The sequence below is a fragment of the Dromiciops gliroides genome, chromosome 3 (genome assembly GCF_019393635.1).
Source record: "Dromiciops gliroides isolate mDroGli1 chromosome 3, mDroGli1.pri, whole genome shotgun sequence".
In the NCBI taxonomy this organism is placed as follows: Eukaryota; Metazoa; Chordata; class Mammalia; order Microbiotheria; family Microbiotheriidae; genus Dromiciops; species Dromiciops gliroides.
Genome location: NC_057863.1, coordinates 642,327,868 through 642,350,531, shown reverse-complemented (window position 1 = coordinate 642,350,531; position 22,664 = coordinate 642,327,868). Strand labels below are relative to the sequence as shown.

At 51.6% G+C, this 22,664-nt stretch overlaps 2 protein-coding genes across 3 annotated transcripts; one reads left to right on the top strand and one right to left on the bottom strand.

Annotated features, from left to right (window-relative positions):
- Positions 1-2,536: 2,536 nt before the first annotated feature.
- FAM187B (family with sequence similarity 187 member B) lies at positions 2,537-5,075 on the bottom strand. The gene is made up of 2 exons (XM_043991557.1): positions 4,387-5,075; positions 2,537-2,861 (listed from the first exon to the last, which is right to left on the bottom strand). Exons 1-2 carry the CDS (start codon positions 5,073-5,075, stop codon positions 2,537-2,539), a joined length of 1,014 nt encoding a protein of 337 aa, XP_043847492.1.
- A 5,141-nt stretch (positions 5,076-10,216) lies between these two features.
- LSR (lipolysis stimulated lipoprotein receptor) lies at positions 10,217-21,749 on the top strand. Of its 2 annotated transcripts, XM_043998041.1 has the most exons (10): positions 10,217-10,389; positions 12,337-12,681; positions 13,965-14,084; positions 15,291-15,347; positions 17,103-17,249; positions 20,065-20,241; positions 20,471-20,530; positions 20,668-20,799; positions 20,914-21,494; positions 21,593-21,749. In XM_043998041.1, exons 1-10 carry the CDS (start codon positions 10,260-10,262, stop codon positions 21,626-21,628), a joined length of 1,785 nt encoding a protein of 594 aa, XP_043853976.1. In that variant the 5' UTR covers positions 10,217-10,259; the 3' UTR covers positions 21,629-21,749. The 2 variants fall into 2 exon arrangements, with proteins under 2 accessions (XP_043853976.1, XP_043853977.1); XM_043998042.1 differs by lacking the exon at positions 15,291-15,347.
- Positions 21,750-22,664: the final 915 nt, after the last annotated feature.

The window sequence follows — 22,664 nt, the reverse complement described above, 5'->3', positions numbered from 1 at the left end:
GGAGCCAAGTTCTGGGAAGGCTCTGCTGCTGGAATCGAGCCGTCGGGCCTGGAGCTGCAGCAGGAGCCCAGAAGGGACAGTGGTGGGAGGGGCAGGATGAGGAAGAGTCAGGTTGAAGAACAGTGGGCATGGGGGGGGAGCCCTCACCAGGGCCCAGCTGTCGGAGCTCAGTCAGGGCACTCGAGCCCCCACTGTCTTCGTTTCCTCTTTTATATAAAGAGAGAAATCGTTGTCCCAGCCCTCCCCACCCTCCCCCCACCTCCCAAGGACATAGATGGGCTAGAAAGTGACCTTCTCTGACATGTACAGGGAGTGGCTGGCTAGCTGTCACCCAGAGCAGAGGCTGGGGCTGAAAGAACCAGGGGTTGGGCCATGGGACAGGTGTGTCTGAAAGGGCAAAGGTCGGACAGCTGTAGAATCCGAGAGGCCCAGCCACCGACTCCTATGAGAGTCCCCACTACCCGCAGGCACATTAACACTCAGGTGGTACCTGGACCACTGCACAAATCATATCCACATGGCTACAGGGCTTCACTGGCAGAGTGTGTCAGCACACAGAGAACCCAGAGACATACAGGTACCGCGAGGCACAGGAGCATTCTGAAAGTCCTAGTCTCAGCTGTGTGCATCTAAAGACCAATTGTTGCTGGACCTCAGTTTCCTCACTTAAAAATAGAGGAAATGGGGCAGCTAGGTGGTGCAGTGGATAGAGCACCGGCCCTGGAGTCAGGAGAACCTGAGTTCAAATCCAGCCTCAGACACTTAACACTTACTAGCTGTGTGACCCTGGGCAAGTCACTTAACCCTCATTGCCCCCCCCCAAAAAAAAATCTAAAAATAGGGGAAATGGTGTTTTTCAGCACTTGTCACTAGGGACCTCTCATTTATCCTGTATATACAGTTTGCACAGTATCTCTCCTCCACTGGACTGTGAGCTCCTTGAGGGTAGGGACTGACGTTGGGCATTCTTTGCCTCATTAGTGCTTAGCACCATTGTCTGGTACACAGTAGGTGCCTAATAAATGATGGGTCTTGGGGCAGCTAGGTGGCCCTGGATTCGGGAGTACCTGAGTTCAAATCTGGCCTCAGACACTTGACACTTACTAGCTGTATGACCCTGGGCAAGTCACTTAACCCCCATTGTCCCACAAAAAAATAAATAAATAAAATAAAATAAATGCTGGGTCTCAAATATGGTTTGGTGGTTTAGAATTAGAGGTCCCGGGTTCAAATCCTGTCGCTGACAGGATGGTGACCTTGGGTGAGGAACTTGATTTCTCTGTGGTTCAATTTTCTTATTTGTAAAATGAAAGATTAGCACAGTGGAGGGAAGAAAGGATTGACTTTTGAGTCAAAGGTTGTTGTTATGGAGTCGTTTTCAGTTATGTCTGACTCTCCATGACCCCTTTTGGGGTTTTGTTGGCAGAAATACTGGAATGGTTTGTCATTCCCTTCTCCAGTTCATTTTACAGATGAGGAAATTGAGGCAAATGGGGTTAAGAGACTTGCCCAAGGTTACACAACTAGGAAGTGTCTGAGGGCAGATTTAAACTTGGGTCTTCCTGATTCCAGGCTATCCACTGAGCCACCTAGCTGCCCTCTGGAGTTAGAGGAACTGGGTTCAAATGATGAAAATTATACTTGGTTACCTGGGTGACCTTGGTCCATTAACTTAAGTTCCCTGTGCCTTCACTGCAAAAATGAGAGGGGTGGAAGGTAGGCTAATTGTTCTTTTTTAAAAAATTTATTTAAATTTATTTTTTTTTATTTTTAGTGAGGCAATTGGGGTTAAGTGACTTGCCCAGGGTCACACAGCTAGTAGTAAGTGTTAAGTGTCTGAGGTCAGATTTGAACTCAGGTCCTCCTGACTCCAGGACCGGTGCTCTATCCACTGCGACACCTAGCTGCCCTAGGCTAATTGTTCTTAAAGGTTGCTCTAATTTTTCATGTTTTTTTGTTTTGTTTTAGTGAGGCAATTGGGGTTAGGTGACTTGCCCAGGGTAACACAGCTAGTAAGTGTTAAGTGTCTGAGGCTGGATTTGAACTCAGGTACTCCTGACTCCAGGGCCGGTGCTCTATCCACTGCACCACCTAGCTGCCCCCCCCCTTTTTTTTCTAACTTTTCATGTTAATCTATGACGGTGATTCTTCACCAAGGGTCCACAGATTTCAGTGGAGATCCATGAGTGTGTGTGTGTGTGTGGGAGAATGGGATGCATCTTTGTTTCAATATAATTGGTTTCCTTTGTTTCCCGATATGCTATATTTTATTTTGTGCATTTAAATGATTATTTTAAGACTCCTACCGGGCTACCCAAGATGTCCAGGATCCCCAAGAAAGTTGAGAACCTCTGACTTAGGTTACAGAATGAGCAGTACTTTGAAAGGATGGAAGATTACTGTTTGGTCACATGCACACCCCCTACCACATACACATGCAGATGTGCACGGAGTCTCACCAAGCTCTACCCTCCCCGGCCAGCCCCATCCCAGTCATGCCCCAAGACGAGTGTCATGATCCCACTTTATTTCATTCCTAGACGATGGTACTCAGTTTGGTCCGGCACATTTGGATGAAACTGAGCAGAATAAGCAGTAGCACACACATAACCATGACGGCCTCAATCACAGTGTAGATGCGGACCAGTTCGGACCGGCCATGGGTCACTGGTGTCTTGTGGGTCCAGGCGGGATCAAAGCGCCCCACCAGCTTGTGGCCCACAGAGCACCGGTAGGTGCCAGAAGTGGATACCTGCAGGCGACTGCCTCCGGAGGGCAGATCCAGGATTGGGCCCGAGTAGTTGGGAGACAGCTGTTGGAGCCAGTTTGGGGAGATGTGGTCGGACTCCCAGCTCACTGGCCTGTAAGGGAAACACGTGGGGTCAGGCTGTCTCCTTTCCCCTGCCTGATATCTGAGCATCCCCACAGCCAGGAGGACCCTCTCCATCTTGTAACTGGGAAATGGATTTCTGCATCGAAGCCCAAGACTTTCATGTATGTCCTAATTATGTTTCAACATTGGAGTTTGGCCAACATGGATTTCATCACGGTATCCAGAAACTCATCCAAGATCACATCAGTTCTGAAATTTATAACTCCTCGGTACCCTCCTCCCTCCCCCAGCCCTGGGGCCCCTCACTCCCTCAGATTGGAGAGGGTGGAGGGAAGATAGTCTTTTTGAGGAAGGGGCCCAGGGCAGTCATTTCAACATTTCCCACAAGCTACACTCCTCTGGATACCCTTCCCTCTCTGCCTCTCATTTCCCTCATTAGATTGTAAGCTCCTTGAAGGCAGGACCTGTCTTTTGCCTTTCTTTGTAGCTCTAACACTTAGCAAGGTACCTGGTACACAGTAGGTGCTTAATAAGTGCTTGTTGGGGCAGCTAGGTGGCACAGTGGATAAAGCACCAGCCCTGGATTCAGGAGGATCAGAGTTCAAATCCAGCCTCAGACACTTGATACTTACTAGCTGTGTGACCTTGGGCAAGTCATTTAACCCTCATTGCCCCACCAAAAAAAAAAAATGCTTATTGACTGACCAGAGCCTATCGATCCAGCTCTTTTTTGGGGGGGATTTGCAGTGTTGCTGGTCACCATGCTAGTCATCCCTTCACATTTCATGTCATCTGCAGGTGTGATGACGTACTATCTCTGCCTTCATCCAAATCATCAGTAAAAGGAAAATTCAATCACACAGGCCTAAAGATAATGGAACTCCATTGTCCCTCTAAAGCTGGCATGGCCATTACGCTCCTGGAGTCCCCACAGGGTCTGAGTGGATGGAAGGACACATACAGGTCGCCTCTTGAAGCCATTGTGTCCAACCCTTTCTCTTTACTGAAAGTGATTTCCCCAGGGTCCCACAGCTCATGTCTGAGGTGGGATTTGTACCCATATCTTGCTGACTCCAGCCAGGTCCAATGCTCCGGACACCTCAAAAAGCCAGACAGCCTCACAACTAATCTAACTTCATTAGCTGAATGGGAAGTCGCTGAGCAGAGAGGAGTTTCTAAGAGCTGGGGCGTGTCTCCGCAGCTAGACAGGTTTCAGAACTCTGAAGAAGAAGGTTATGATGTGTTCTCCAACTGTTTTGAAGGAAGGAGTGGAGAGGAAGGGGAAGCTAAGGAAGGAACAACCACAACCCAGTTTAGGGAACCCCAGGGCAGGAAAACAAGTTAGGGTTTGGTGAATGTCACCAGAATCAAGGTAATTACTACCTTGGGAAAACAAGCGCTAACTTCCTAAGGTAGGTGACTAGAGGAAAGGATAAGCTACCTCTGGAGGCAGGATTTACCCAAGTGAGGAGAATGCCAGCATTTGGGGAAGCCACGGGGTGGTCTATGGGTTAAAGGGAAAGTCTAGGGGCAAGATGCCTGGGGCCTACTACCTGTAGATGGTGGCAAAGGGACAACTGAGCCACACGGCGCTATTATCTTCCAGCTTGTAGGTCCCATATAGCACCACTGTGGACTCCGGGGGGTTGGGCACACAGGGCACAAAGCAGCCTTCTATCTGCAGCTCGGGTCCCCGGTGGAGCTCTTGGGGCCTAAGGTCGGCCAGCCCACAGGGCAGCTCCTGCTGGTCTGGTCTCATTGCATAGCACAAGCCCACACGCTTCCGCTCCCCCTGAATGCCGCAGCGGTTGCAAGTCTGCCAGGGACCCCACTGGGTAAAGAGTGCCCACTGACTGCCGTTTCCCACAGTCTGCTTCCTCAGGGGCGGCTGTCCCAGCTCACTGTGGCTGAGATAGAGCTTGGTCCCATCCTGAAAGTCCACGTTGTACACTGCCCGTGTGTTCCCTGCCTCATCTTGGCAGATGTAGGTGCCTGACTGGTCTGTGGAGGTGTGCCGTAGGTGTAGGTCCCCACTGACCCCTGGGAGCACCAGTTTCTTCCTGGGGAAGGAGTGAGATAGGGGCTGGAAGAGCCAGGTGGAGTCTTTGGCAGGGCAGGACAGCGTGATTGGGTTGGGAGTGATGAAGGCCAGGCAGGAGTGACCTCTTGGGGGACACTGAAGAGATTCCAAGGCCCAGAAGCCAGGAAGAGAAAGGTAGAGAAACAGCAAGATGGAAGGCATAGTGGAGTGGGATGGTAGAAGAAGCAGGGTGATCTGCTTATTGTGAAGTCACAGGAATGGAACCTGAGGAAACCCGACTCCCTTTCCACCTGCCTCCCCTGCCCCCCCCTCCCCCTGCCCTGTGCCCTCCTGGCATCTGGGTATCTGCTCCCCCTGCCCCTTCTTCCCACTCTCTTCAGAGGCACGTGTCTTATAATCCACAGAGGCATTGAAGATCACACCTAAATAACAATAACAATTCATTTCTATTTCAAAGATTATTCCTCCCAGTTCTACACCTATATAGATATAGATAAAGGCAGATACAGAAAATTCTAATCTCAAAGAAGTCCTTCTGGGCTACCACAGGGTCCAGGGAGGGGGCCGTATCCACTCTCTGTTTTGTGCCCAAGCATGTGGTTTGACAGGGTTCAGTCCTGGGGGAGCCCAGTTCAAATGAGAGAGGACTCCCTTTTCTCACTCTCACTTTCTCCCTTTTTTTTTTTTTTAATTTGGCAGGGAGTTAAGTGACTTGCCCAGGGTCACACAGCTAGTAAGTGTCAAGAGTCTGAGGCCGGATTTGAATTCAGGCCCTCCTGAATCCAGGGCCAGTGCTTTATCTACTTCACTACCTGGCTGCCCCTTTCTCCCTCTTTGCCATGTTGTCTCCCATAGTAGCAATCCTGGGGTGATTTTACTTATTGGTTCCCGTCTAGAGCCTCTCCAAAAAGAAATCCTGCACACAAAAGGAATGTTAAACACAGGACACACACAAAGGCAAACTTAAAGTAGGATTCAGTAACACTTTATAACTAATGTTTCTTTCTACCAGGAGGATGATCATCAGATACATCAGAACTGCCAGCAGTTAGCAGGACCGCTCATTAGGTGTTTGACAACATACCACTTAAGATGTTCACACTCTGAACACATCTGCTGCTAAAACGGCCAGCTTGGGCCAACACTCCTCCTGGTGTCTTCTCCCATGTAGATGCATTCCCTGCCACATGCTGCTGCTCTGGTGAACGCTACTGCCACCCGTCATTTTGGGGCCACTGCTGATGCTACAAACCTCTGCAACCTCTCAGACCCAAAAGGTGACCTCCAAGGCTCATGTCCAGTGCAGTCAACAACAGTCCTTTACTAAAGCACCTACTGTGTTCTAGGCACTGCACTGGGGATACAAAGACAAATAAAGAACAATGGCAACAATAACAACAAACTAACAAAAGCGTCAGAGCTCACATTCTGAGACCATATGAGAACAGCTATGGACAAACAAAACATACACAGGCTAAATTAGGGATAATCGACAGGCACTATAATTAAGAGAGATCAGAAAAGGCTTCTTGCAGAAGGTGGGCTTTTAGCTGGGACCTAAAGGAATCCAGTGAGATGAGCAGGGCAGAGAATTGCAGACATGAAGGACAAGTCAATGAAAATTCCCAGAGTCTGAAAATGGGAGTATCTTGTAGAAGGAACAGCTAGGGGGTCAGTATCAATGAATCATAGAGCATTTGGAGAGGAATAGGGTGTATAAAGATGGGAAAGGGGAATGGTGGATTATGAAGGGCTTGGAATATAAAATAGAGGATTTCACATCTTGACCAATCTCCAGATTGGCTGTCCACTACCATAGAGACGCATGTAGATCTTGGAGATGACAAGGAACCAATGGGGTTTATTAAAAGGAAAAGGAAACATGAAAGAAAAAAAAAACAGCAGCTGGAATCCCATGCACAAAATTCTCTGAGTGGCAAATCCCAAGATGTTTTGTGCCTTTGTGTGCATGGTCACCATGATATCAAGCTAAGGAAAATCCAGAGTTTTCTCACCCTCAAATTTATAAGATGTCACCTACAGAGTCAAAAGCACTGGTTGGTTTTTTTTTTGGGGGGGTGCAGGGCAATGAGGGGTAAGTGACTTGCCCAAGGTCACACAGCTAGTACTTCATGTAAGGAAATGATGTTTCTTCATGAAGCACAGGGGGGAGTGTGAGAATCAGAGCACCACCACCCTGCTGAGAAAGACATTGTGGGAACCAGGGCAGTTCTGCCCTAAGGAGAAAGCATGAGGTGATCTTTCTGAGATTTCAAAGGTCAAATTGGCGACCAGAAGTTATGTCTACCGCCTGTAAGTCATGTCAATCAATGGATCAGCCAATTAGCTTGGATCTGTGTGTGGACTGCCCTCTTCCGGTTCGACAGGGGGTTTCTGGTGGAACTGAGGGAATTCACTCTCTGGGATAGCTAGGTGAAGGCGGCTTTTCCTCACTCTCTTTGCTAACCCCTAATATACTTTAATAAATGCTTAATGCCCAAAGACTGGTGCTACAGCTTCTAATTTAAGGTGACCACACATTAGATTTTTAGATATCACAGATTTTTAAGCTTCACACTAGTAAATATCAAGTGTCTGAGGCCGCATTTGAACTTAGGTCTTCCTGAATCCAGAGCCAGTGCTTTATCCACTGCACCACCTAGCCGCCCCAAAAGCACTGATTAAAAAATTTTTTTTTCAATGATTTATTGCAATTAAGTTACAGCTTTTTGATCATCCATACTGTATGGAAGTACACAGATAACTTGTTCAAACAATTACTTCACTGGAAATAAAATGTCTGTGTGTGGCCAACTGCTGGTTGATTTGTGATTATAAAAAAACAAACCAAATTTTCTGTGTTCCCAAGTGCTAAAAGTTACAAGCTTTGTTCTTTTCAGTGTCTCATAAACTAGATTCTCTAGTCAAGAGCTAATAGACATATTATTTCAGATTAAAACCATCACTGAGACCATTAAAGTAGTTGCATAATTTGAACTACTCTTCAAAAAGTGAAAATAGGTTTAGCATTTGTGAGACAGCCAAGAGTTTTTTATTTTAGGTACTCAGCTATTTCTAAAGAAAAAAGTCTGGCTAATGAAAAGATGCTTTATCTTAGTTTTCCTTAGTAAGACCACTGGTGATGGAAATCTATTTCAGTCCTTATATTTGGAAATGCTGACCCTTCAGAAAGGGTACAATTTCCCCTTTCCCAGTTCAATGCCATGGGAAACATTCTTTTCTTTAAACTGATATGAGGGTCGGCTAGGTGGTGCAGTGGATAGAGCACCGGCCCTGGAGTCAGGAGTACCAGAGTTCAAATCCTGCCTCAGACACTTAACACTTACTAGCTGTGTGACCCTGGGCAAGTCACTTAACCCCAATTGCCTCACTAAAAAAAACAAAACAAAACAAAAACTGATATGATAGCACAAATCCTTGCTAATACAGGCATTGTGGGGCAAGGGGTTGTAGGCTCAAGAGACCATTCAGGGCTTGTCATTTCATACTAATAGGCCAGGTCCTCCCAATGTTGGGCGACATAAAGTTTTCATGTATTTAAATTAAAAGCAGGAAGGTCAATTCTGATAATAGTCCTTGTTATATCATAAAGATATAGATAAAATGAAATAATATAGTCAGGGGGCAGGCATATTATTTTCCTCATTTCACAAAAGAGTAAACTGAGGCCCAGAGGTTAAGTGACTTGTCCAATATCACCGGGAGTGTTAGGAGCAGGATTTCCATTTTTCAGCCCCATCACCATCTAAGGGGGAAAATGACAGGCGCCACAGGAAAGGTCTCAACCAAGGAAAAACGCTAAAGCCATTTTGAGGTCAGAACCAGCTTTATTGGAAGAACTAGAATTTCAGTTGAGCTGGGAAGTGGGGGGAGGAAGATGGCATTCCTGGCAGCGGGAATGGCGACAGCAAAAGTCAGAGGTCCGTGGAACCTAGAAGGGCCCTTGGAGACGATTTAGTTTAATCTTTTAAATTTACAGACGAGGAAACTGAGGCCCACAGTGGTGGGGAGTGAGAACACCCCACACACTGATGGCAGAGGTTCGTCTGGGGCCGGAGCGGGGAGTTGTCTTAGGATATAGATGCAGAAAAGAGGTTAGTGCCAGATTTTAGAGGCTCTGAATACGGGGACTGGGCTTTATGTCTTAAGCTACGACTCTGGGGACCTGGGCATCCCAGGTACTCGGCGCCTCCCCGTCTGTCTATCTTTGCCACACCCACCAGGTGGCAGGAGGACCCAGTCTCCCCTGGGTTCTGCCCCTTTGGGGAGGTGACGCCCGGAAATCTAGAAGAGAAGGCAGTGGCATTTATTCCACGGGCCGGACTTGGGAAGGACACTTTCGCACCAAAACTGCCCCTTTAAGAGGCTCGGGTTCCCGGGCAAGGGGCGGAGGGGGAAGGGTGTTGACCTCAGGGAGGGACTCCTGGGAGCTGTACCATGAAACTAGGAATGGAGGGAGGGTACACAGGAGGATAGTGGCCCACTTACCCTCAGTCGTCCCCGAGGGACACGTCCAGAGTTTTACTTTGATGAAAAGCAGTTAATCCGTTAAATTAATTTAATTAGGCGGAGACTCGAGAGGGAAAAGACTCTAAGAAAAGTTGTGCGGAGAAAGTTGAGAGCGTCAAACGGGTCAAAGGTTTGCCCAATCGCTGTTTACCCCCGTGGGATGCCCATTTGGAATCTCCCGCCCGCTCCATTCCCGACTGTGTACCTGGGTCGGTCCATTGTCACTGTGGGGGAGGACGGACAGGTGAGCTGCCAGGTCCCGCCCACCCTCCACAGGTGGTTCCTTCCTTGTTGCCCCTTTTCTCAGAACTCGAGGTCTGTTCTTTCTAGGTGAAAGTTAGTGAAAGTGGTAGGGGGGCGCCCTACCACCTCCTTCCATTCATCAGACATTTGGTGTCGCCCTCCTTGGGCTCGAACCTGGACCTGCCCATTTCCGGGGCTCCAGAGAGGGTGGGAGGGGTCAACCTCTCAAACCCCACCCCTCTCGTCCTGGGTGTACCTGGGCCGTTCCATTTTCCAATTGGGACAAAAAAAAGATTTTGGGGGGTGGGGTGGGAAATTAGGGACCGTCCTGAGTAAAATCAGAGGCGAAAGATCAGCTAAACATGGAGAATCTGGAAAAAACTTTCTTTTCTTTTGAGTTCTCGCAAAGGTCCGGTGAAGATAGGCAGGTGAGCCGGCGATGCTTGCGTGTGCGAGTGTGCCTCCCCCCTCTCGAGCGATGGTACAGGCCACCCCCCCCCGCCCCCGCAGCCCCCTCCCCTAGTGGCGTCCAGTCCCCTCCCATGCCTTCTCACCCCTCCCTTCTCCCGCCGTACCTGGGAGCGGACGGCGCCGGAGGCGCACGTACCTCCCATGGCTCTGGCGACCCCCGGGCCCCACGGAGGGACAAGTGCGCCCCCAACCCCCGCAGGACTGGACCCTCGACGTCGGAGCGCGCTGCCTCTGCCCTTGTTGCTGCTCCTGCTGACCTCCTGGTGCTCAGGTATCCGGTCGTGGGGGCTGGGGGCTAGGGGCCGGCTGGCCGGGCCAAGGCCCCCTCCCCCATGCTTCCCCCCCCCCCCCGCCCACTATAGCCGAAACCAACTGCCCTCCGGGGATTTCCCGGCCGGGTGGGGCGTCGGGAGCCGGGAGCAGCCCGCCCCCACCGGGAGGCAGGAAGCGAAACTTCCCGCAGCTCCTGCCCTTTTGGGACAATGGGCAGGGGAGGGGGATGGGAGCGGTGCCCTGAGGGGCTTCGGGGTCCTGAGGTGGGGGAGGGGGAGGCCCGGCCGGACCGGTGGGCGGATCGTTGGAAAGCGATCCCTCCTGGGGGGGAGGCACAGGATCTAGTGGGATAAAAGATTACGGCTGCAACAGGTGCGTGCCTGCTTGCGGGCACCAGTGGGAAGTGCGGGCACTTGGCGGAGCCCCGCTGGGTGCGGTTCCTTGAGGAAGGGCCAGCCTGGAGCCACTTTGGTGGGAACAGCCCCCACCGCTGGCCTCGGCTCCGGTTCTTCCGACGCTTGGCAATCTCTAAGGAAAGCGCTTTCTTCCCGGCTCTACTGGGAGGTGGAAGTCACAGGATGAATCGATCAGCAGGCGGTCAGGAACTTAGGGTCAGAGCCGGCAGTTACTAGCGAGGCCAGCCCTCTCCTGGAAATGAGAACACTTTGGCCCGGGAAGGTTGAATGGTTTGCCCGAAGTAGTAGGGCTCAGGGCTCGGGTTTGAGAACCAGATCTTCTGACGATAGCCACCATTTTCCCCACCACCTCCTAGTTCTGTAGGTATTATCCTTCTTGTCTTTTGCAGATAAGGAAACTGAGGCAGGAGCTCACAAGATTTTAGAGCTAGGAAGGACCTTAGAGGTTATCCAGCTGGCACTTAATAAGTGCTTGTTGATTGAGAAAACTGAGAGGCAGAGGTCAGTCAGTGATTGTTCCAAGGCAAGACCTCTGAGGTGGTAAACTGAAGAGTTAGGGTTTGAGCCAGCCTGTCCCCCCCAATTACATTCAATGTGCATTGCTTTAGTAAGTGGCATTGTGTTCAAATAACTATTCTCTCTCCAGCAATCTACTGTGTGTTTCTGTTGGAGGTTAACGTGACTTGCCCAGGGTCACTCAAATAGATCTGGGATCAGTCTTATCCATGGGGGTCCTCTTTCCCCTGTAGTCAAAGAATTTAAGGGTTGGAAAGAATCTCTGTGGCTATCCTAGTCCGAACAGTCTGAAAACACCAGCCTCTGTCTGAAGGCCCCCAGTGAGAGGGAACCTCCCCCGCCAGGCAGTCAGTGCCACTTGGGGGCAGCTCTGTGGGAGGAAGATGGTGCTTAAAGGCTTGCAGAGTGCTTTACATCGATCAGTTCATTTGATTCTGGGAGAGAAGTATTGTTATTAAACAATCCCCATCCATGCCTATGAAGCGCCTGTCCAAGCCTTGCCACAGGGGAGCCACCTGATCTTCAAGGGTCCTAAATTGCTTGTGGGGGGCCCTGAAGCATACATCTAGTAATTGTTAATGACATCTGAGACTGCTTGGCTGATAAAGCAATTGGGAGTTGGAACTAGGTTCTGGTCATTATTTCCATATTCTCTGTTGTGGGACCATAGGCAACTCCTTTCTTGGTGCCTCGGTTTCCTCATCTGTGAAAAGGAGCTGGGGGCAGCTAGATGGCACAGTGGATAGAGCACCGGCCCTGGAGTCAGGAGTACCTGAGTTCAAATCTGGCCTCAGACACTTAACACTTACTAGCTGTGTGACCCTGGGCAAGTCACTTAACCCCAATTGCCTCACTAAAAAAAAAAAAGAAAAAAAGGAGCTAACGATCTGAGGATCAGATGAGATAATGAATATGAAAACTTGCTTAACAGAAGTCAAGGATGATGATTAGCAGAGTTAACTGAGCGTCCTCCATCCCTCACTGACCCCTGACTTCTCTCCTTGACCTCCCAGGTCCTGTGGACTGCATCCAGGTGACAGTGTCCAACCCCTTCCAAGTGGTGATCCTGTTCCAGCCAGTGACCCTTCCGTGCTCCTATCAGCTATCAGGGGTGCCCACTCCCCCCATCGTCATCTGGAAGTATAAGTCCTTCTGTCGGGATCGAATCGCTGATGCTTTCTCTTCGGCCAGTGCTGACACCCAGCTCAATGCCCAGCTCGCTGCCGGCAACCCAGGCTACAACCCCTATGTGGAGTGCCAGGATAGCATCCGGACGGTGAGGGTGGTGGCCACCAAGCAGGGGAACGCTGTGACTCTGGGAGACTACTACCAAGGGCGGCGGATCACCATCACTGGCAGTGCGTAAGATGGTGGAGGGGTGGGAGGAGGAGAGTGGCAGCAGAAGCCTGGGGTGGCATCTTCTCTTTGCTAAACAGAAGGGACTTTAGCTAGTGTTGAGTGTGAGCCCTCGAGCATGTGCATGTGTACACACACAGACACACACCCCCCCTACCTTCCAAAAGAGGGCCTGAGTCCCAGAGTGTCTCAGTGGTAGAACCGGCTTTCTGGACCAGGGGCCTTTCCCAGTGTGAATTATTTGCCTCTAGGGCTCAGGCCTGCAATGTCCTCTGAGCTCAGCATTCGTTCTGTGCCTCACACAAAGCCACTCAGTACATGTTTGTTGAATGAATTAATGAATGAAAGCTTGTCTGTTGGCTCTGCCGCCAACTGCTGGGTGACCTTATTTGACTTTGTTAGGACTATTCATTCAATCCTATAAGTCTTTGAGACCCTGGTGGGTCATCTACCCCCCCCCCCCCACCCCTCTATCCCCCTTGTGTATGTATACACACTCATACTCACACACTCACACACGACTTCTTGGAGGAGGTGGGATTTCGAAAGGTAAAGGAAGAGCCAGAGAGGGCTGGAATACTAGCTAAGGACCGGCTGGAAGTAACTAGGGAATGACCTGCCTAGAGGGAGCGGGGATCCAGCTGTGCTGGGGAGCCAGACGTTCTTGCCCTACTGATGTAATGGACCCCTCAGGCAGGCAGGAAGTCTAATGAAGCTGATGGTTCCCTTCTCAGACTAAAATACTGAGGGTGGATGAATGAGGGAACCAATTCTATTGAAGTTCAGTTATCCAACTCTTTGAAAACCCCAAGTGTGGGGGGTTCAGGTGAGGAGCTCTTGGCTTGACAGGGGTCTTGCCTTCTCTGGGTCACTGTTTACCTCTGGCTCCACCCCTGACCTTCTAGCCCCAGGGCATCCGGCCTTGCCACCTCTGGTGGGTGGCAAATGGATGTAATTAGTGCTTGGACTGCAAGAAGGAAGCAGGAAGTGCTGCGGACCCGGGGGACAGACACATTCCCATTCCAGGGGCCATGGCAAATTGAGGCTTCCTCAAGCCAGGGAGGGAGTGGCAGGATGTGTCCCCTGAGAGGGGTGCTCTCTGGGCCCCCACTGCCCAGAGGAGGCTGATGCCCTTGGGGACCAGCTTCCAAGGAAGTGGCCAGGGGTTTGGGCCATGTCTGCCCCCTCTAGGCACACTAGGAGAGATGAGAGACTCTCAGGAGTGCAAGCTCCTCCCTGCTCCCTTCCAATGATCCCCTCAGATATCTATGTCTTGTGGCCACAGATGCTGACCTGACCTTTGATCAGACTGCCTGGGGAGACAGTGGCGTCTACTACTGTTCTGTGGTCTCTGCCCAAGACCTCCAAGGCAACAATGAAGCTTACGCTGAGCTCATCGTCCTTGGTAAGAGGGCAAGGCTGGAGGTATCGGGCCCCCCACACCCCAAGTCACTTTGGGGCTGGGGCAGGCGAGGGTGAAGGTGAAGGTGGAGGGGTGGGAGTCCCTTCTCTCATCTCCTGTCTGTCTGTCTGTCTGCCTGCCTGCTTGCTTCCTGGGTTTGACTCATGCTTCAGCTTCTCCCATGCTCGCCAGCCCAGCCACCCTTAGATTTATACACCATCTGTAGCAGAAGAGGTGACCCCTGCCCTCTGTGTCAGTCAAACTAAATGAGGAGAAAAATTGGGCGCACCCCCCCCCCCCCCAGCACAGATGATTTGATTTCATATCCCAACAGCACACATTCCAAAGCCAGACAGATTTTTTTTTTAAGGGGAGGAGGGAGGAAAAGGCACAAGTCTCTGGTATTCATAGATTGCCTGCCTGCCCACCTGTCTTCCATCAGTGTGGATAAACAAGGAGAGCTGGCTTGGTCCCCGCCTTCTCCCACTCCCAGCCACACGTGAGCGTCCTGTCTGCCTGCTGTCTTTCCTTCGTGCCTAGTTCTACCTTCGGCCATCCATACCCTTGCTGCAAAATTCCCCAACCCAACCCAGCCATTGGCCATCCCAGGGCCGACTTGGCCCCTGATCCTCAGCTTGCCCCCTCTGCAGTGATGGGAACAGGCCTCCTGCCCTCTGAGGTGGGAAGGGCCACAGAAGAAGAGAGTGAACTGCCTTATCTTGAACCCCACAATGGGAGGCAGTGTCAGGCAGGGACAGCCAGCAGCCTGGGGCAGGCTCGGTCTCCCCCAAGTACATGGAGTATGGTTCTGTTACTGCATGTTACCCAGCCCCACCCAGCTGCATGCTACACCGATGCCCCGATATATGTTGACATGCCAGTCCATATATACTGATGGGCTCAAGCACATTTCACAGTATATGTGTGAGCTTGTCATAAGCCACCGTTTTAGCACAGGAACCACAAGCACGTGCGGCACTTTGTAAGGGCACAGGAAGGGGCACACCTCCCTGCAGAGCTCCCTTGTAGTGGTGATAAGCTCAGCACGTGGCGTAGAGGTGTCATGCTTAGAGCACTGTCTGACCAGACAGCCAGGAGCCAGGGCTGTGGTGGGCCAAGGGTGGGTAGGAGAAGGGCCTGACATCTCTCCTGCAGGGCCTGGCCAGCTTTCCGCTGGAATAATCATCTGTTTCTCTTTTGTCCCTCCAGGCAAGACCTCAGGGGTGGCTGAACTCTTACCAGACTTTCAGATAGGGTCCATGGAAGGTATGGGGTGGAGGCCAGGGGGTTCTTGTACCCTGATTTCTCTCCTTAGAGCTCCCAGCCTTGAGGCTCAACCCCCTTCCTCATTGCCTGTCCTCTTTCACCTTTTCTTACTGTCCTGCCTCCTCCCTCCACCCTCTTGGAAATGAAAACTAACTGGACTCCTGGGCTCCAGGTAGCTTAGTGACTAGTGACCCTTGTTCGGGTGTTGGGCCCCTAGAACACGCCGTCTGTCTCCCTCGACCTCGGCTCTCCTCTCCCCTGTGGATTGTCTGTAGTTACTGATGTAGTCCTGGCCAGCTTCTTCAGCCCTGGTTGCTGAGAGCTCAGGGGAGGCAGATTTGCTCAAAAGCAGCCTCAGCCTGAGCCAGTTAGGACGGCAAAACCATCTGACAAAGTCCAGAAGAGTCCAGTACAGGGTGTTATGAAGTGTGTGGAAGAGCATGGGGCCAGGCATGGGGAGGACCTGGGTTCTAATCCCACCCAACTCTATCAGTCACTAGCTATGTGTGACCCTGGGCAAGTCACTTAACCTCTGCTGCCTTACTTACCTCATCTGTAAAGTGGGAATAGTGATAGCACCTACCTCACAGGGTTGTTGTGAGGATTAAATAAGATAATATCTGTAAACGCACCTCAGAAACATTGTGTTACGTCAGTGCTAGCTCGCTATTATCATCTGGAAAATGGGGGTTATAACCCCTACTCTGCTGATCTCACAGGACAGTTTTAAGGCTCAAGTTTAATTGAATTCAGCAAACATTGACCATCTATGGGCCAAAGACAGAAATACTTTACTGGTCCTCATAATTTAAAGGCTACTGGAGGTTTTTTGGTTTTTTGTTTTTTTGGGGTTTTTTTGGTGAGGCAGTTGGGGTTAAAGTGACTTGCTCAGGGTCACACAGCTAGTACATGTTAAGTGTTTGAGGCCAGATTTGAACTCAGGTCCTCCTGAATCCAGGGCCGGTGCTCTATGCACTGTGCCACCTAGCTGCCCCTACTGGAGGTTTTTAAATGAAAGCTCGGTGAATTCCTTTGAAATTTTTTAGTAATGTTCTTTAAAAAACCCAAAACATAATTCTCTCTTCCTAGTGACTCCTGCCCCGACCCCCTTCTAGCAAAGAAATACACTTAAAGCAAAAGAAATCAACACAGAGGCTGGATCTGACAAAAGCATGCCCCACTCTGCACCTGTGATCCACCATTTCTCTTTGGGAGGCTTGTTGGTTAGAGCATTATTATTGTGATCATTGTCTGAGTTGTCCTTGAAATGTTTAATTTCACGATTTGTAAAAATAAGTTCTTGATTGTGTCTTTGGTTCTCCTACATCACTATAGTTTCCTATGTTATCCCTTCCTCTCCCAAGATTTAGAAAACCACTTAACCCCAAAACATCAGCATAACTGATCCGTACATTGGAAATTGCATGCTTCAGATAATGGCTTATGGAAGCTCTGAGAAGGCTGAAAGGGGATGAGGAAGGCTTGCAAGGCTTGTAACAAAGCCCATAATGATGGTCTGTGATGATAGATGTTGTCAGTCTGACCTAGTCAGCCTTCAATGCCTATGGGCTCATCACCTTTAAAAACCTTTCCTTAGGGCCCTCTACCATTAGCACAGAACCAAGAGTCAGCCAAGGCTCCTCTGGTCCCTGTGGCTCCTTGACCCTCTCCCTACCTTGCACTGCTCTGTGTGCCTCTGGCCCTGCCTGACCCCACAGGACCTCAGCTCTGGGCCCCATGCTCTTATTCTTACAGATTGGCTCTTCGTGGTGGTGGTTGTTCTGGCCTCCTTGTTGGTCTGCCTCCTCCTGGGCATCTGCTGGTGCCAGTGCTGCCCCCACACGTGTTGTTGCTATGTACGCTGCCCCTGCTGCCCAGAGAAGTGCTGCTGCCCTGAGGCCTGTAAGTACTGATTTGGGGACCTTCATTGCCCCCACTGGGTGGGGCCAGGCAGCAGCAAGGGTTAAAATGGGGTATAGGAAACAGTGTGAAAATAGATATGTGCACAGATGTGACTTCTGTATGTCTTCTAGAGAGGAGGTGTGGGTTTGTTGGGAGGAGACAGTAGTTCTTGGGGGAGCAGGGATAGGGGCAATAGTCTGGACTATTAGAATATAAAGTAGTTGGGATTTGGGGGCTCATTTTCAAGGATAAACCCCCAAACCATTTTGTTGGTCCATCTATCCATTATGGCGCCACCTAGCTAGCATTTGTAGGTGTCCAAAAAAGGAACGGGTTTTTTTCAATGGGTAGTAAGTATTCTTTATGACTGGAGATTTTCTGCTGGATCCTGGTCAGGCACGTTGATTTCTGTGATTTTGATTTTGTTTGCTTTTAAACATCAAGTAATTTAAAATAATTTAAATGATGGCTTAGATCACAGGTGTCAAACACGTGGCCCTGACCAGCTAGGTGGCTCAGTGGATAGAGTGCTAGGCTTGAAGTCAGAAGGACCTGAGTTCAAACATGGCTTCAAACATTTAATTACTGTGTGACCCTGGGCAAGTCACTTCACCCTGTGGGCCTCAGTTTCCTCATCTGTCAAATGAGCTGGAGAAGGAAATGGCAAATCACCCCAGTATCTCTGCCAAGGAAATCCCAGATGGGGTCATGGAGAATTGGACAGGATTGAAACAACTCAACAACAACAGACTACATTAAAATCTAAATAGGAAATATTTAATACAAATAAGTAAAATGCCAATAAAATGGAGATGACATTACATTTTAAAACAAAGTCCTTCTTGGGCCTGCAGGGATCATTAGGTATTGGCCAGTGGCTGTTTCCACTGTTTGAGACCCCATTTTAGATTATTTGCTGGGAGCTGGGGGAATGTTATCCAACATTAATCTTTTTTTTTTTTTTTAGTGAGGCAATTGGGGTTAAGTGACTTGCCCAGGGTCACACAGCTAGTAAGTGTTAAGTGTCTGAGGCCGCATTTGAACTCAGGTCCTCCTGAATCCAGGGCCGGTGCTCTATCCACTGCGCCACCTAGCTGCCCCTCCAACATTAATCTTATTTCTTATTAGATACCAATCCATCAGTAGGTATTTAGTAAGTATCTGCTGGGCACTAGAGGTACACAGATGAAAACCACACCAGTCCTCAGGAAGCTTTCTATCCATAAAAACAACACATAAAACAAGACACACATAAAGCATACAAAGTGACTAATTGTATAGAGTGCTCACTCTTCTCTGGTCACCAGATCCAGGCTCCATTCAGGGTCCCCTTCTCCCCAGTTAGGTGCCCATCCCCTCAATCACCTTGTGTCTGGTTTGCACTCATAGGTACACATTTCATCTGCCCCAGCTAGTGTGTCAGTTTGAGGGCAGAGACTTGGATTTTTGTCATGCTATACCCAGCACATAGTAGGTGTTTAGTTTGAGATGTTAAATGTGAGGGGTGGGGGTGGGGCCGAGGCAGGGAATCAGCAGAGACCTCTAAGAGAAGGTGATGTCTGAGCTGGGCTTTAAAGGAAGCCATATTCTCCCTTTTATCAGCACCATTTTTCATACATTCCTAGTGTGAGTGGTGGAAAGCATGTCATATTATTTAATGTGGCTGCCTTCCTTTATAGAGAAGGGGAGGTTGTTTGGCCAGGGCCACCCACAGAGTTCAGACTTGGAAGGGCCACCCTGTTTTCTTAAAGTGTTGTTGACCTTTAGCCAGGGGCCATGAGAAGCCAGGCAGGTGGTGTTAGCCTCATTTCACAGATGGGGAAAACTAAGGCACAAAGTCATGAAAGGTCACACAGTCGACAGGAGAACCAGGCCAACAAATTCCCAGCCCCAACCAAAGCCACTGAGTCAGCAAGAAGCAGCTGTTCCCACTGCTAATTAGTAAACGGCTAATTGTAGCCTCCCCCCCTCCCCCCACCTCTTGTTAGCATCTTCAGCATTCCAGACTAGGCTTAATATTTGCAGGGAACATTTTGGATGAGAAAGGATGGATGGAAAGTGATGAGTTATACATAATTGAGAGCCAGATTAAATATGGACCCATCCCCATGTCCATTTGGCTTCCTTTCCTTCCTTCCCAGCCCAGGCAGTCATGCCTCTGCCATGTATTTCATTGCATGGGTTGAGCTGGGCTGATCCCTCTCCCCCCAAACATAAACTGTCCCTTTCCTCAAAGTTCATTGTGCAGGGGTGAGAGGGAGTCTCTTCCATGACTGAGTTTGTATCGATGCAGGTGAAACTCCAATCACCTGGGGGGGGATCTAGCCCTCTGTGTCCCTGGTGGATCCTTCCCTCCTCAGCAGCCAATGGACTGGCAGGAGACTCCCTCAACTCCCTCACTGAGTTCTAAGAGGACCCAGCTAGCTTCTCCATTCAGCCTCCCCCCTCCATGGTCCCTGCCTTTGATGAGAATATATTAGGGGCAGCTAGGTGGCGCAGTAGATAGAGCACTGGCCCTGGATTCAGGAGTACCTGAATTCAAATCCGGCCTCAGACACTTAACACTTACTAGCTGTGTGACCCTGGGCAAGTCACTTAACCCCCATTGCCTCACCAAAAAAAAAAAAAAGAGGAACCTTGTGGGGGTGGAGTTGGAGGGGGCTAATATGACAAGGGCACTGATGTGTTCCTCCCTGGTTAATTCAGTCCAACATTTAATAAGCACTTACTGTATGTGAGGCCCCATGCTGTAATAAAGAACTGTCCCCTGACTTTCAGGAGCCTCATGTTCTTGTGTTTGTGACCTTTCTTCTAGTGTATGCTGCGGGCAAAGCTGCCACCTCTGGGGTCCCAAGCATTTACGCACCCAGTGTCTATGCACCCAGCACCTATGCTCACCTCTCTCCAGCCAAGGCTCCTTCCCCTGCACCCATGATCCCTCTGGTTCCTATGCACAACGGCTTCTCGGGGGATTTTGACCGACAGAGCTCAGGTGAAGACTGAGGAAAGCAGATGCCTGTGTGTTTTGGGAGGAGGGTGGGGACATGGGTTGAGTCCTTGGGGACAGGACTTTGATGAGGAAGGGTTGGAGGGGGACCCAAGAAACTGAAGATCTAGGTCTCAGGGAAGGCTGTGGGCACAAGATGCCTGAGTCTCAGGGTGACAAGGTGGAAGAAGGCTGGGCATAGGGCAGATGGATCTTGACCATATCTCTCCCTTAGTTGGTGGCCACAGCTCCCAGGTGCCCCTTCTTCGTGACACAGACAGTGTCAGAAACTCAGGTGAGAGCCAAACATTCAGATTTGGATGCTGGCCCCAGAAATGGGGGCTGATGAGGGGGTGGGGTTGATATTGGGGTGTGGGGTCCAAAGGAAGGAGCCTTGGCCATCAGATCTCCCTGCTCACCCTTGCCCTTTAGAAGTCCGAAGTGGCTATCGGATCCAGGCCAACCAGCAGGATGACTCCATGAAGGTGCTCTATTACATGGAGAAGGAACTTGCCAACTTCGACCCTTCCCGGCCTGGGCTGCCCAATGGCCGAGTGGAGAGGGGTGAGTGTTTTGGGAGGGGAGGCTTGGGTGGCCTGTATCAGCGCACGTTGCTGGTGCTGTCTTCCCATGTCCCTCTAAACCCCCTGAGCAGCCAGTCTTTCCCTTCTCTCCCAGCCATGAGTGAAGTGACTTCCCTTCACGAAGATGACTGGCGTTCTGTCCGTCCCCACCGAGGCCCTGCCCTCACCCCCATCCCGGATGAAGAGCGGGACTATCGCTCCCAAAGGAGCCCAGCAGGCTGGGAACGAGACCGTCCCCGGGATCGGAATGGAGGCTGGGGGGCCGGGCGGCCCCGAGCCCATTCAGTAGATGCCCTGGATGACTTGGCCAGGCCCAGCTCTGCGGAATCAGGAAGGACATCCCCCTCAGAAAGGGGCCGGAGCAGGGCTTATGCCCCTCCTCGAAGCCGTAGCAGAGACGACCTCTACTCCCGATCTGGAGACCCCTACTATGATGACTTCAGGTCCAGGGGACGACCCTTGGATGACCCCCGCCGGGGCCCACACGAAAGCCACAGCCGGGCCAGAGACCCCGAGTATGACGGGCGGATCTTGGAAGAGGTGCTGAGAAAAAAGGGGGTGGGGGAGAGGAGGAGACCCTACAGGGAAGAGGAAGAAGAGCCCTATTACCCCCCACCCCCACCTCCCTACTCTGAAACCGAGTCACAGTCTTCCCGCGAGAGGAAGCTCAGGAAGGTAGGTGGTCCATGGGGGGGTGGGGGTGGGGCTGGGAGTGGGGGGAAGGGGTGGGGGAGGGATGAACCCGTGTCCTCAACTGCTCTTGTTCTCCGCAGAACCTTGGCCTGAGCCGGGAAAGCCTGGTGGTCTGACCCGTCGCGGTTCTCCTCTCCGACTTTTGTAGTTTTTGTATGTTTTTTAATGTTTGTGTGTCTGGGGGGGAGGGGGAGGGCGTCTCTAGCGTATGCTCAATAAAGTTTTTAATCACTCGGCTCAGGTCTCGCTGTCCTGTTTGGGGGTTTTGGAGGGGCGGGGGAAAAAGAGCGGTGAAGGTCATGAGAAGATGGACCAGCTGCCTGGGGTTCCAGCCCCAGGACCCTGGCTGCGATCCCGACCCGCCCGGGCCTCTGGGAACGACCCGTTCCGGCTTCGCCCCGGCCCCGCCCGCTACGTGCGCGCCGCGGCCCCGCCCAGGCGTGCGCATGCGCTTCATGCCTTTCCCCTCACAACGCCCCCCCCCCCGCCCTCGTGAACCCGCGCGCGCGCCCCCCCCAGACTCTTGAGGCTGACCCCTTTCAAGCCCACTACCCTTATCCTTCCCGAGCCCCTCCGTGCCCTCCGCCCCTCCCCGACGGAGCGTGTGCCTTGGCTTGCAGCAGCCGCACGTTCCACCGCGGGCCCGAGCAACGTTCCATCCGGGCCCGCGTTCCATCCGTGGAACTTAGTGTATCCCCACCCCCCCCACCCCCTGGTGCCTCGGTTCCCCGCCGCGCCAAGGCCCGGGTTCCCAGCGGTGCAGGGCAGGAGCGCGCGGCAGCGAGGAACGGGGCCCGCGCCGAGGCCCAGGCTGCGCGCGCCCGGTCCGGCGGAGCCAGGCAGAGCGCGCGCGCGCGCTCCCCAGGGCGGCCTGCCCCCCCCTCCAGCCCCCGCCCGCGTCGGCTCCGGGCTCGCGCCGCCGCCGCCGCCGCTGCGCGCGCGCAGCTCTTGCAAAGAAGGGGAAAAAGGGGGAAAAATAGAAAGCAGCGGTAGCAGCGGGCGATCGGCGGCCGTGCGGGGCCGGGGCGGCGGAGCAGCCGGGCGGGAGGAGCGGGCTGTGCAAAGCGAGCGCGGCGGGCGGGCGGGAGCGGGAGGGAGGCCCAGGCCCAGGCCGCCGCTTCCCCGGGCCTGAGCCGGGGCCGGGCCGGGGGA